The sequence below is a fragment of the Haliotis rubra genome, unplaced genomic scaffold (genome assembly GCF_003918875.1).
Source record: "Haliotis rubra isolate DU_JTF1 unplaced genomic scaffold, ASM391887v1 Scf1289, whole genome shotgun sequence".
NCBI lineage: Eukaryota > Metazoa > Mollusca > Gastropoda > Lepetellida > Haliotidae > Haliotis > Haliotis rubra.
The window spans coordinates 29,601-44,436 of NW_025765213.1; the positions used below are offsets into that span (position 1 = coordinate 29,601).

General features: G+C 39.5%; 1 protein-coding gene across 1 annotated transcript; it reads right to left on the reverse strand.

The window, feature by feature from the left end:
* Positions 1-595: 595 nt before the first annotated feature.
* Positions 596-14,514, reverse strand: LOC124266903. Its single transcript, XM_046701741.1, has 3 exons — positions 14,344-14,514; positions 1,082-1,385; positions 596-959 (listed from the first exon to the last, which is right to left on the reverse strand). Exons 2-3 carry the CDS (start codon positions 1,368-1,370, stop codon positions 652-654), a joined length of 597 nt encoding a protein of 198 aa, XP_046557697.1. The 5' UTR covers positions 1,371-1,385; positions 14,344-14,514; the 3' UTR covers positions 596-651.
* Between the last annotated feature and the right edge of the window lie 322 nt (positions 14,515-14,836).

The following is a 14,836-nucleotide window of genomic DNA, read 5'->3' on the forward strand; positions in this document are numbered from 1 at the left end:
ACAGAAAGATCAACGTTAACCAGATGATCTCTCCATGTATGTCAAACCGTATAAATAATGCCTGCCTGCAGTGTCTCCACTAGGTGATCCTGTCGGGGGCTTCAGGTAGCACTTGATGACCTGCTTTACAACCACACTGAGTAACTATGAAATTTGGCAGGATGCTGCTGATGACCACTCCCACAGTTTCCTGGTATATTAATCTTAAAGATCTCCTGCGCGTAGAAACACATAACACTGTATTTTCTGATCTATAAACATTGTGATTTGGACATTCACCTACACACTCCCCGGTCGTGAAGCCGTGAGGGGGAGATAATCCAATCATCCCATCCTATTTCTGTGAAATTGACGTATAACTGTCTTTTGCAGCACCGAGAACATTGACAGTTAAGGCTCCTCTTCTTTCTGCTATTTCCTTCTACCAGAGTGTGCAGTATTAAAAAGGGACGACCCTTGTTTAGTTTAGGAACCCTAGTGCTTCTTGTTCTTTGTCTACTTCTAACTCTGGTTTTACGTCTTTTTAACTGTCGTTTCCTTCGTCGTTTTGGGTGAACCAAGACAACTTGCGTATTCCTCTTACATCCTTGGCATTGGACGTACAGCAACACGGTGCCGTTAGAAGAGTCCACTAACGACTGCATTATAGTTCTATTTAGATTTACTTTGAACCATTTGTTTTTCTTTATCCTTGATTTGACTGCTGCGATGTTTTTTTTCAGGACGACCATCAGGTGTCACGGTGGAGACAGACAAGGAGACCCTGGTTCCCCGTCTCCGTTTACGTCTTTTGAAGTTCTGTGTTTTCATCCTCAAATGACTGTCTTTTCTGGTCTTCACTCCCCCATGTTGCTTATTCTTGACTCTGATCAGAAGACTGGCACTTTTCACAATGAGTCGCTTTCCTTTGGTTCCTTTTGCAAAACGAAACTGAATAATTTTCTCATCTTCAAACTTATCTGCAAAATATAAATGAACTACGTGAGTATACGGTTCGGCCCAGTAACAACTATATGTGCATTAAATACTCACTCAAGATATTTTCAAATAATTCTATGAAATATAATGGTGAACGTCTTACCTGGGGGCTCAGAAAAGCTGATAATCTCATTAATTTCTGCTTTCGTCCCCGTCACATTGTACATTCGATAGATCTTGTCTTTGTCGTCAGGGGCTGACGTGGGTCGAGTGTTCATGCCTAGATGGATCAGAATCTGTTGCTTGATTTTCTCTGTTAACTGGAATTTTGTCAAATTTTTCACTAGGAAGTCATTTTTCAAAGCCTGTAACCTCGACTGACTTGTGATGCTAGCGACACACAGTATGAGCAGCACACCCGGCGTTGTCACGTACATGGCTGGTGTCCACATTCTTAACAGCAGGTGCTGAAATGGAAACAAAGGCATCTAATTACTTCAGAACTGAAACAAACTTCATGTTCCTACCCACATCAAATATGTCAATGTTAGTTGTACATGTTACCTCGCCTGCAGTGAGCCCTTGATTGGTATATGCATGGGCCGTTTCAGCTGTTTGTCTGTAATGATTGTCAACACGATTGGCCTGTAACGTGGACTGTACTCGTGTGCTTATAAAGATTGTCAGTCTAACGTGGACTGTAATTATGTGCTTATAAATATTGTCAGTCTAACTTGCACTGTGAGCGTGTGCTTATAAAGATGTCAATCTGACGTGAAATGTAATCGGACGGTCTCCCATGTAACAAAATCGAATGATTGTAATGATTCTTATTGTCGAAAGGTGTAATCATTTGCTGATGATGGATGTCAGCCCACTCAGTGGCGGACAATATCTAGAACACAAACATCTCGTGGTGTTGGTCCTATAAACTCTGCTAGTGAACCTTTCCGTAGAACACACGAGCAGTCGTGTGGTACACACCGTCATGTCGAAGGGAGTTTACTGGAAAGGGATGACAACCATGGCAACCGAAGTAAACAGGTTAACATTCAGTAAACAGGTTAACATTCAGAAAGGACAAACAGGAATTGTTGATCCCAGGAGTCGGGGTGACAGTCGGTGATGCATGCATCATGCAGCTCGACACAAACAAATCAAGTTAGAATCTGTTGTATCGACTATAGTCTTTTCTCTAGATAGTGCACACATGAGAACAGGCCAGATGGTTAATATTATGCCATTTCTCCAGGGCTTTGAAGCGCTACATCAGCGAGCACGGCCATGCGTCATTACATTCAATAATAGACCCTGGGCCTTATTGCGTTTCTAGTTGATGCAAGAGACTTTACCACACACACAACTGTCAGTGTTCATCACGCCACTATGTTCCAACACACGCCTGCCAAATCTACAAATGGTATAGGCATTGTTTAAGATGAATCACATATATACCCTAACATAACAATATCCTTGCGTTCACTAGGTTACTGGGTGAGGGCTCGCATTACTTCCCCATTTCACAACCTTTATTCTTGCAGCAATAAAAGAGGATGGCGATCATCAAACCTTCTGGCAGTATATCATAAACAAAAGTCGGCCAAGTCAACAACGGGGGCAACTCTCCACTTTCATCGTATTTGCTATTGTTGGTTATAGCGCTGCATGGTAAATTCACAGGAGGCACCTCTATTACATTTATACAAATACACCACTTTATTGAAGTCTTCAAATATCAGACTGCGTCGGAAAATAATTGCAAGTTGGTGGGGTTTAAAAAAAATAGTGAATCCCTGCCCTTCAAACCTTGTGCCCTCCATATCACATTTAGTTCTTCACATGACTCATCCTTATCCTCACATGTCACATCTTACCCTCACATGTCACACCTTACCACCACATGTCACATCTTACCCTGGCATAGCACATCTTACCCTCACATGTCACATCTTACCTTCACAAGTCACATCTTACATTCACATGTCACATCTTACCCTCTCATGTCAAATCTTACCCTTACATGTCAAATCTTACATTCACATGTCACATCTTACCTTCACATGTCACATCTTACCCTGGCACGTCACTTATTATCTTCACATGTCACATCTTACCTTCACATGTCACATCTTACCTGGGCACGTCACATATTACCTTCACATATCACATCTTACCCTACCATGACACATCTTACCCTTACATATCAAATCTTACCTTCACATGTCACATCTTACCTTCACATGTCACATCTTACCCTCACATGTTACATTTTACCCTCACATATCACATCTTATCCTACACATGTCACATCTTTACCGTAACATATCACATCTTATCCTACACATATTACATCTTATACTTCACGTCACATCTCAACCCTCACATGTCACGATTTGTTCGTCACATGTCACATCTTGTTGTTCACATGCCACATCTTGTTCTTCACATGTCACATTGTTGTTCTTCACATGTCACATATTGTTCTTCACATGTCACATCTCGTTCTTCACATGTCACATATTGTTCTTCACATGTTACATCTCGTTCTTCACATGTCACATCTCGTTCTTCACATGTCACATCTTCTGCCTTACATGCCATAGTCTGTGACTGTATGTCAGTATGTTCATACAGTCAACACACAGAGGTTGAACTATGATCGTGTAAAGCTGCAACATTGAAGTGTGATTACTGAGATAAATATCACCTTTTAGTGACGTATTGTATGGAGTTTATACCTCAGTTTTGATGTACTTCCATAAAACGTTAATTGTGGTTTTTTCCCAATTAACTGTATCGGTAGGTTGCATTTTGGCTGAACCCTACACTAATTTTATGTTGTTATTTTCCTATAGTAGTTCATGATTACTAGCTGTAACACGATAAAGTAGGAGTATCTATGCATGTTTGCATCAATCTTTGTATCGGCCTCATCTCATCTCATGCTTTATCAGAGCTCAGGCTGACTTGATAGAAATTATTGATGCAGCAAACGTATCTTCATTGATGAAAGCAGCTAACTTCACTGAACTCGTGGATGTAGGTAACTTGAAGAGAAATGGTAAATGCAGCTGACTCAAGCTCAATCACTTTTATCTTTGTTTCAATTGACCTTCTTCTTCATATGCTACATACCACACGCTTTTTCTCTCAAGTTTAACAAGGTGGAATCTAGGTGGAGATATGTCACAATTAAGTTTTAGGCAATTCACATAGTAACGTGAAGGATATTGGGACCATTATAACCACATTGGTAACCGTTCGAATATAGGTTGAACCCAGTTGTCCTGTTGGTGTCCATATTATCAACTCGGTGATGGTTAATTCAGCTGTTATTTATACCGGACTTAAGGTATATGTTAACATTACGGTACGGTACAGTAGTGACAAGCTTCATGCTACGCAGCAGCATACATATATTGTTATCGTAGGCCTATAGATATTTGTGTGGCCATGCTTGTGGACACAAGGATTGCGTCAAGTTTGAAGAATGTCTAAATACTATCAAGAAAGGTGCGGCCTTGTAAAACATACAAACAGGATTTCTACAAACATGGAAAGTTTCACTGAACAGGATAATGGTTTTTTTTGGATTTCAACAAAATCATACAATACATTATCTGAATAAAAACGACAAAACCCTTCCCATTTCTTAACTCTCCGATAGAAGTGGACCCTATTCCGATAATATGGTCCTGTGCGCAAAGCTCAGGTCACAAATCGGTGAAGTTAAGCAGCGTCGAGTTCGGAGAGTCCTTGGATGGGTGACCGTGTTTGGCAGCTTGACTCCTGAGAGTTTCTAGGACTTGAGTCCTGCCCCACAACGAAGCACATGAGACACATGTGGTCTCACCTTTGACAAGTGAGTTTGTTCAAAATTGTCTCTGTTCACCCAGCAGGAAAATGGGTACCCGGTGGAAAAGGTCATATGACTATAACCTTCTAGGGCCTAACAGGCAGCTTGGGTTATCCTGGGTAATAATGTGCTGTGCTATTCATTGTTAGCGCTATGAGCATACCTAGTGTGAGTTTGGCGCTATATACATGGACACATTATTATTATTATACAAACAAGTGTTTATGAATCACCGTCTGTTACAGATGATACCAGGACTTCTTTGAGTGGCATGTTAGAAGTTGGAAGTCAGATAGAACAAGTATATATGGATGATAACTTCTTTAATTCTAGGGCACGACGTTTCGATACATGTTCTTGTATCGTTTTCAAGTATGAAATTCTAGATATTATCGTTTTCAGACTTGAAAACGATACAAGAAAATGTATCGAAACGTCGTGCTCTAGAATTAAAGAAGTTGTCATCCATATATACGATGACACGTACTTGTTCTATATGATACCAGGAATCCGCGGCAAGGTCAGGGTGTCCTGTCCCATGAGAGTACCAATTAGAAACACATGCAAGGGCAAGTCAGTTATTCACCTAAAACCCTACCCCAAAAGACCCTCCTTGACAGGCATGCGCAGGTATGATGACGCTACATCAGCCACCCCTTGCCGTTATGTCTAGATATAACCGTGCGGCAGAGAGTGGAGGCGAATATCTATAGTTTATACCGCACCCAGGAGGATTTTATCACTACTTTTGCCACGGATATGATACGACAATAATGCTGTTACCGATATCAATCAGTGATCATGACTCTAACCAGGTATGATAGTGTGGACGATATCATCGCTACTGTCTCGGAGATAATCCAACTACAAATGCTTACACATCTAATTTAGTGCTTTTATTACTGCTCCGGTCACGGAAATAATGCGACCACGATTGTTAGTGTGGACGTACATGAGTGGTTTTATCATTTTTCTTATCGCAGAGATAATACGACCACGATTGTTAGTGTGGACGTAGATTAGTGGTTTTATCATTTTTCTTATCGCAGAGATAATACGACCACGACTGTTAGTGTGGACGTACATGAGTGGTTTTATCATTGCTCCGGTCATTGAGATAATGCGACCAATTGTTAGTGTGCATATCTACAAGTGGTAATTCACTGTCTACGGTTTGGATATGTAGCGCGAAAGAGTATGCTAGGCAATGTAGAATGAGTGAGTGAGTGTGGTTTAACGTCGCTTTTAGCAATATTCAAGCAATATCACGGCGGGGAACACCAGAAATGGGCATCACACATTGTACCCTTGTGGGGAATCGAACCCGGGTCTTCGGCGTGACGAGCGGATGCTTTAGCCACTAGGCTACCCCACCGCCCCAGGCAACGTAGAAATAGTATAAAGCGTTGGAACTAACCTACATTGCAGGTTACCTGAAGGACCTCTTACACATATAGTGGAGAACAATATCTATTATTTCCCAACCTTTCTGCTTTGCCTCCTGGAACACCAGCTCACCCACACGTCAGTTAGCCAAGTAGGATGAATAAACACAAGGGCATGCATCCTCAATTATCCAGAAAATTCCTTCCTTGAAAAAGACATCGAATGTAAATACACAGGATAAGCGAGGAATGACGCATGTTATTTGTATACACTTTACAGAATTACAACTCGAGGAAAGACGCCCTAGAGAAGGTATAGTATGTAAATATGGGATTTTGTTTTACCCTTAATAAGAAAATTTTATTAGTTGTTAAACGGTTGCATAAAAAATACATAAAACCTAATACATCTGTTCATGATAACAAGGAGATACTCTTCTGGTTTAGCAGGCACATGTCCCTGAGAACAAGTTTTAAATGGTTAAGACACCTGTTAACTCTGTCAAGGAATAGTCACGCAATATATATATGCTTGCTATCAGTGATAACTCTCGGGCTGTTGTTCATAATAGTATTACAAAAGTGCTGCACTCATACAGAATTTTGACGGTTATAAGAATAATATGCTTCAATTTAAATATCGGGGGGTATTTATGCTTAGGGGTTGATTGTTATGAATCAAGCCTTTAAGAAAATGATGACTGAGCATATCTAAGCTCTCTACATGGGTTATCGGTCATGGCGGGGGAGTTATCGGAGTCTGGGCAAGATAATGCTCAATATACCCATCGGTCTGTGAGAGCTGATAACGAGTTATTTACAGACTTCAACGAGACATCTACGTCTATTAATATGAAGCTAATATAAAGTGTGAAAGATGCAGTGATATCGTGACCTCAATGAGAGAGCCTGCAAAAACTCACGTGTCATATCAGCTACATCTACGTGTACGTTGTATATACACAATATCCGCTATACCTTCGTACATGTACTATGATGTAAGTATATATATCTACATAAACCTACAGGTTATCTCAGCCACATTTACGTGCACTAATTAACGGCTACTATTCAGTGAACGAACAACCATTTACACATACGTCCACGTATCTTCAGGTACAACTGCGTATGCGTAATCAGCGTATACGTAAATCAACTGCACCTGCCCTTACGTAGCATTAGATATTCATGTACGTACATATAACCTAAATGATATCAACTACACGTACGTAATACCAGCTACATCCAACAATATCAGCTACATCTGCGTAATATCTGCTACACCTACGTTGTATCAACTATACCTAGACTATATCAACTTTGCCTAGGCCATATGAACTACACCTAGACTATATCAACTACACCCAGGCTATATCAACTATAACCTGGACTATATCAATTATGCCTAGGCTATATGAACTATACCTAGACTATATCAACTACACCTACGCTATATCAAATATAACCTAGACTATATCAACTATACCCACGCTATATCAACTATACCTAGACTATATCAACTACACCTAGACTATATCAACTATGCCTAGACTATATCAACTATACCTAGACTATATCAACTATACCTAGGCTATATGAACTATACCTAGATTATATCAACTATGCCTAGACTATATCAACTATACCTAGACTATATCAACTATACCTCGGCTATATGAACTATACCTAGACTATATCAACTACACCTACGCTATATCAACTACACCTAGACTATATCAACTACACCCACGCTATATCAACTTTAACCTAGGCTATATCAACTATACCTAGACTATATCAACTATACCTAGGCTATATGAACTATACCTAGACTATATCAACTACACCTACGCTATATCAACTATACCTAGACTATATCAACTATACCTAGGCTATATGAACTATACCTAGACTATATCAACTACACCTACGCTATATGAACTATACCTAGACTATATCAACAATACCTAGGCTATATGAACTATACCAAGACTATATCAACTACACCTACGCTATATCAACTATAACCTAGACTATATCAACTATACCCACGCTATATCAACTATACCTAGACTATATCAACTACACCTAGACTATATCAACTATGCCTAGACTATATCAACTATACCTAGACTATATCAACTATACCTAGGCTATATGAACTATACCTAGACTATATCAACTACACCCACGCTATATCAACTATAACCTAGACTATATCAACTATGCCTAGACTATATCAACTATACCTAGACTATATCAACTACACCTACACTATATGAACTATACCTAGACTATATCAACAATACCTAGGCTATATGAACTATACCAAGACTATATCAACTACACCTACGCTATATCAACTATAACCTAGACTATATCAACTATACCCACGCTATATCAACTATACCTAGACTATATCAACTACACCTAGACTATATCAACTATGCCTAGACTATATCAACTATACCTAGACTATATCAACTATACCTAGGCTATATGAACTATACCTAGACTATATCAACTACACCCACGCTATATCAACTATAACCTAGACTATATCAACTATGCCTAGGCTATATGAATTATACCTAGGCTATATGAACTATACCTAGACTATATCAACAACACCTAGGCTATATGAACTATACCTAGACTATATCAACAACACCTAGGCTATATGAACTATACCTAGACTATATCAACTACACTCACGCTATACCAACTTTAACCTAGACTATATCAACTATACCGAGACTATATCAACTATACCAAGGCTATATGAACTATACCCAGACTATATCAACTACACCCACGCTATATCAACTATACCTAGGCTATATGAAATATACCTAGACTATATCAACTACACCTACGCTATATCAACTATATCTCGACTATATTAACTATACCTAGGCTATATGAACTATACCTTGACTATATCAACTACACCTACGCTATATCAACTGCACCCACGCTATATCAACTATTCCTACGTTGTATCAACTACACCAAAGCTATATCAACTATACCAACGCTATATCAACAATATTTAGACTATGACAACTATACCTAGGCTATATGAACTATACCCACGCCATATCAACTACACCTACGCTTTATCAACTATACCTAGGCTATATCAACTATACCTAGGCTATATCAACTACACCCATGCTATATCAACTACACCCATGATATATCAACTACACCTAGGCTATATCAACTACACCCACGCTATATCAACTACACCCATGCTATATCAACTACACCTAGGCTATATCAACAACACCCATGATATATCAACTACACCTAGGCTATATCAACTATACCCACGCTATATCAACTACACCTACGCTATATCAACTAAACCTAGGCTACATCAACTACACCTAGGCTACATCAACTATACCTATGCTATATCAACTACACCCACGCTATATCAACTACACTCACGCTATATCAACTACACCTAGCTTACATCAATTACACCCACGCTATATCAACTACACTCACGCTATATCAACTACACCTATCCTATATCAACTACACCTAGGCTATATCAACTACACCCACGCTATATCAACTATACCTAGGCTATATGAAATATACCTAGACTATATCAACTACACCTACGCTATATCAACTATATCTCGACTATATTAACTATACCTAGGCTATATGAACTATACCTTGACTATATCAACTACACCTACGCTATATCAACTGCACCCACGCTATATCAACTATTCCTACGTTGTATCAACTACACCAAAGCTATATCAACTATACCAACGCTATATCAACAATATTTAGACTATGACAACTATACCTAGGCTATATGAACTATACCCACGCCATATCAACTACACCTACGCTTTATCAACTATACCTAGGCTATATCAACTACACCCATGCTATATCAACTACACCTAGGCTATATCAACTATACCTAGGCTATATCAACTACACCCATGCTATATCAACTACACCCATGATATATCAACTACACCTAGGCTATATCAACTACACCCACGCTATATCAACTACACCCATGCTATATCAACTACACCTAGGCTATATCAACAACACCCATGATATATCAACTACACCTAGGCTATATCAACTATACCCACGCTATATCAACTACACCTACGCTATATCAACTAAACCTAGGCTACATCAACTACACCTAGGCTACATCAACTATACCTATGCTATATCAACTACACCCACGCTATATCAACTACACTCACGCTATATCAACTACACCTAGCTTACATCAATTACACCCACGCTATATCAACTACACTCACGCTATATCAACCACACCTATCCTATATCAACTACACCTAGGCTATATCAACTACACCCACGCTATATCAACTACACCAAAGCTATATCAACTACACCCACGCTATATCAACTACACCTAGCCTACATCAATTACACCCACGCTATATCAACTACACTCACGCTATATCAACTACACCTACGTTATATCAACTACACCTACGCTATATCAACTACACCCATGCTATATCAACTACACCTAGGCTATACCAACAACACCGATGATATATCAACTACACCTAGGCTATATCAACTATACCTAGGCTATATCAACTACACCCATGCTATATCAACTACACCCATGATATATCAACTACACCTAGGCTATATCAACTTCACCTAGGTTATATCAACTACACCCACGCTATATCAACTACACCCATGCTATATCAACTACACCTAGGCTATATCAACAACACCCATGATATATCAACTACACCTAGGCTATATCAACCATACCCACGCTATATCAACTACACCTACGCTATATCAACTAAACCTAGGCTACATCAACTACACCTAGGCTACATCAACTATACCTATGCTATATCAACTACACCCACGCTATATGAACTACACTCACGCTATATCAACTACACCTAGCCTACATCAATTACACCCACGCTATATCAACTACACTCACGCTATATCAGCTACACCTACGATATCAACTACACCTACGCTATATCAACTACACCCATGCTATATCAACTACACCTAGGCTATACCAACAACACCGATGATATATCAACTACACCTAGGCTATATCAACTATACCCACGCTATATCAACTACACCCACGCTATATCAACTATACCTAGACTATATCAACTATACCTAGGCTATATGAACTATACCTAGACTATATCAACTAAACCCACGCTATATCAACTATAACCTAGACTATATCAACTATGCCTAGGCTATATGAACTATACCTAGACTATATCAACTATACCTAGGCTATATGAACTGTACCTAGACTATATTAACTACACCCACGATATATCAACTATAACCTAGACTATATCAACTATTCCTAGGGTATATCAACTATACCTAGACTATATCAACTATACCTACGCTATATCAACTACACCCACGCAATATCAACTATACCTACGTTGTATCAACTACGCGTAGGCTACATCAACTACACCCACGGTATATCAACTACACTCACGATATATCAACTACACCCATGCTATATCAACTACACCTAGGCTACATCAACTACACCCACGCTATATCAGCTACACCCACGCTACATCAACTACACACACGCTATATCAACTACATCTAGACTATAACAACTATACCTAGGCTATATGAACTATACCCACGACATATCAACTACACCTACGCTGTGTCAACTACACCCACGCTATATCAACTACACCCACGCTATATCAACTACACCTTCGCTGCATCAACTACACCCACGCTAAATCAACTACACCCATGCTATATCAACTATACCCACGCTATATCAACTACACCTACCCTATATCAACTACACTCACACTATATCAACTACACCCACGCCATATCAACTACACCCACGCTATATCAACTATACCTAGGCTATATCATCTATACCTAGTCTCTATCAACTACACCTACGCTATATCAACTACACCCACGCCATATCAACTATACCTACGTTGTATCAACTACACCCACGCTATATCAACTATACCTAGACTATATGAACTATACCTAGGTTATATGAACTATACCCACGCTATATCAACTACACGCACGCTATATCAACTACACCTAGGCTATATCAACTACACCTACGCTATATCAACTATACCTAGACTATATCAACTATACCTAGGCTATATGAACTATACCCACGCTACATCAACTACACCTACGCTATATCAACTATACCCACTCTTTATCAACTATACCTAGGCTATATCAACTACAGCTAGGCTATATCAACTACACTTACGCTATATCAACTACATCTAGGCTACATCAACTACACTAATGCTATATCAACTACACCTATGCCATATCAACTACGCCTAGGCTACATCAACTACACCCACGGTATATCAACTGCACCTAGGCTATATCAACTACACCCACGCTATATCAACTACACCTAGGCTACATCAATTACACCCACGCTATATCAGCTACACCCACGCTACATCAACTACACCCACGCTATATCAACTATACCTAGACTATATCAACTATACCTAGGCTATATGAACTATACCCACGCTACATCAACTACACGCACGCTATATCAACTACACCCACGCTATATCAACTACACCCATGCCGTATCAACTACACCTAGGCTATATCAACTACATCCAGCTATATCAACTACACCTAGGCTATATCAACTACACCTAGGCTATATCAACTACACCCATGATATATCAACTACACCTAGGCTACATCAATTACACCCACGCTATATCAACTACACTCACGCTATATCAGCTACACCTACGCTATATCAACTACACCTACGCTAAATAAACTACACCCACGCTATATCAACTACACTCACGCTATATCAACCACACCTAGGCTATATCAACTACACCTAAGCTATATCAACTACACCCACGCTATATCAAATACACTCACGCTACATCAACTACACCCACGCTAAATAAACTACATCCAAGCTATATCAACTACACCCACGCTATATCAACTACACCCACGCTATATCAACTACACCCACGCTATATCAACTACACCTAGGCTACATCAATTACACCCACGCTATGTCAACTACACTCACGCTATATCAGCTACACCTACGCTATATCAACTACACCTACGCTATATCAACTACACCCACGCTATATCAACTACACCCACGCTATATCAACTACACCCACGCTAAATAAACTACACCCAAGCTATATCAACTAGACCCACGCTATGTGAACTACACCTAGGCTATATCAACTACACCCATGCTATATCAACCACACCTATGCTATATCAACTCTACCTACACTATATATCAACTATACCTAGGCTACATCAACTACACCTACGCTATTTCAACTACACCCACGCCATATCAACTACACCTACGCTTTATCAACTACACCCACGCTATATCAACCACACCTACGCTATATCAACTACACCCGCGCTATAGCAACCACACCTGCGCTATGTCAACTATACCTAGACTATGTCAGCTACACCCACTCTATATCAGCTACATCTATTATTACCATCCTAATTTGCTAATTACAAGCTACACCTACGTAGTATCAGTAAAATTGTTCCATTTTAATGAAATACGAGGTTGCGAAATTGCATGCGGAGATGCACGAACACCGACGGGATTGATGCATGAACAAGGCAGAGAGATGGCGTCTTCAAAAACTGTGATAGACCTTCATGAGGATACTGCCTATCAAATAGTTTTTGTCATGTCATAGTGTCATATCGTTACTGTGGCAAGATGAGGTGAATGTTTGGAAAGGTTATTTAATGTGTTTCAACATAGAGAATGTTTTCGAGGATAATAGAAAAATCTCTTATAGCCGATGGTGTTTTCATCAACAAGTGACGTGGTTTGACAAAGGAAAAATTCTCTTCGGGAGCCCCTCTTCTAAAATTTCTTAGTCTGGTTAAGGAAGACATACTGATTAAAAGCAAAACATATATTATAAGTATGAACTTGAATTAGTAGAACAATGGGATTGTGTACTCCTGAAGGTAAATATTAACATGAAGATCTTTGATTCATGTCGTGTCCCATCACTCTCCTTGTACATCAGTATACGTATGAATGGAAGAATACAATTTGCGGATGTGGAAGAAACTTACATTGTATGTTGGAAGATGTGCCGTGTATTAGATAAACCAGGTTAGTCCTCAACTCGACCCAGGAGACAGAACCCATGTAAACTCTGGCTTGTGTTGCTAGCTGTAGATACACACGACGGATACCACAGCGTCAGTACTGCCTGTGTATAGAAATACGATTATTCACAAAGTGCCATACACCGACACATGTTACCCAATGAGTTAACTTGTGTTCTAACATCTCATCAGTTCGAGAATAGTCCGACCGCGGCGAGATGCCGTTCTTATGTAGCACAAATGTTAAACGGTTTACATTTGATGCTGAATGAATTGAGGTGTGAGAGAATGTAACATGTTTTGGAGAAGTGACACAATCCGATGCTGATGAGTTATTTTCTCACCAGATACATCAATTGGACACTTCATTTCTTATAGTCATATATATTCACTATATTCCATCGATTCCGACTTCAGTCACGGTCATTTATATTAACAAAGTTACACTTAAACTGCA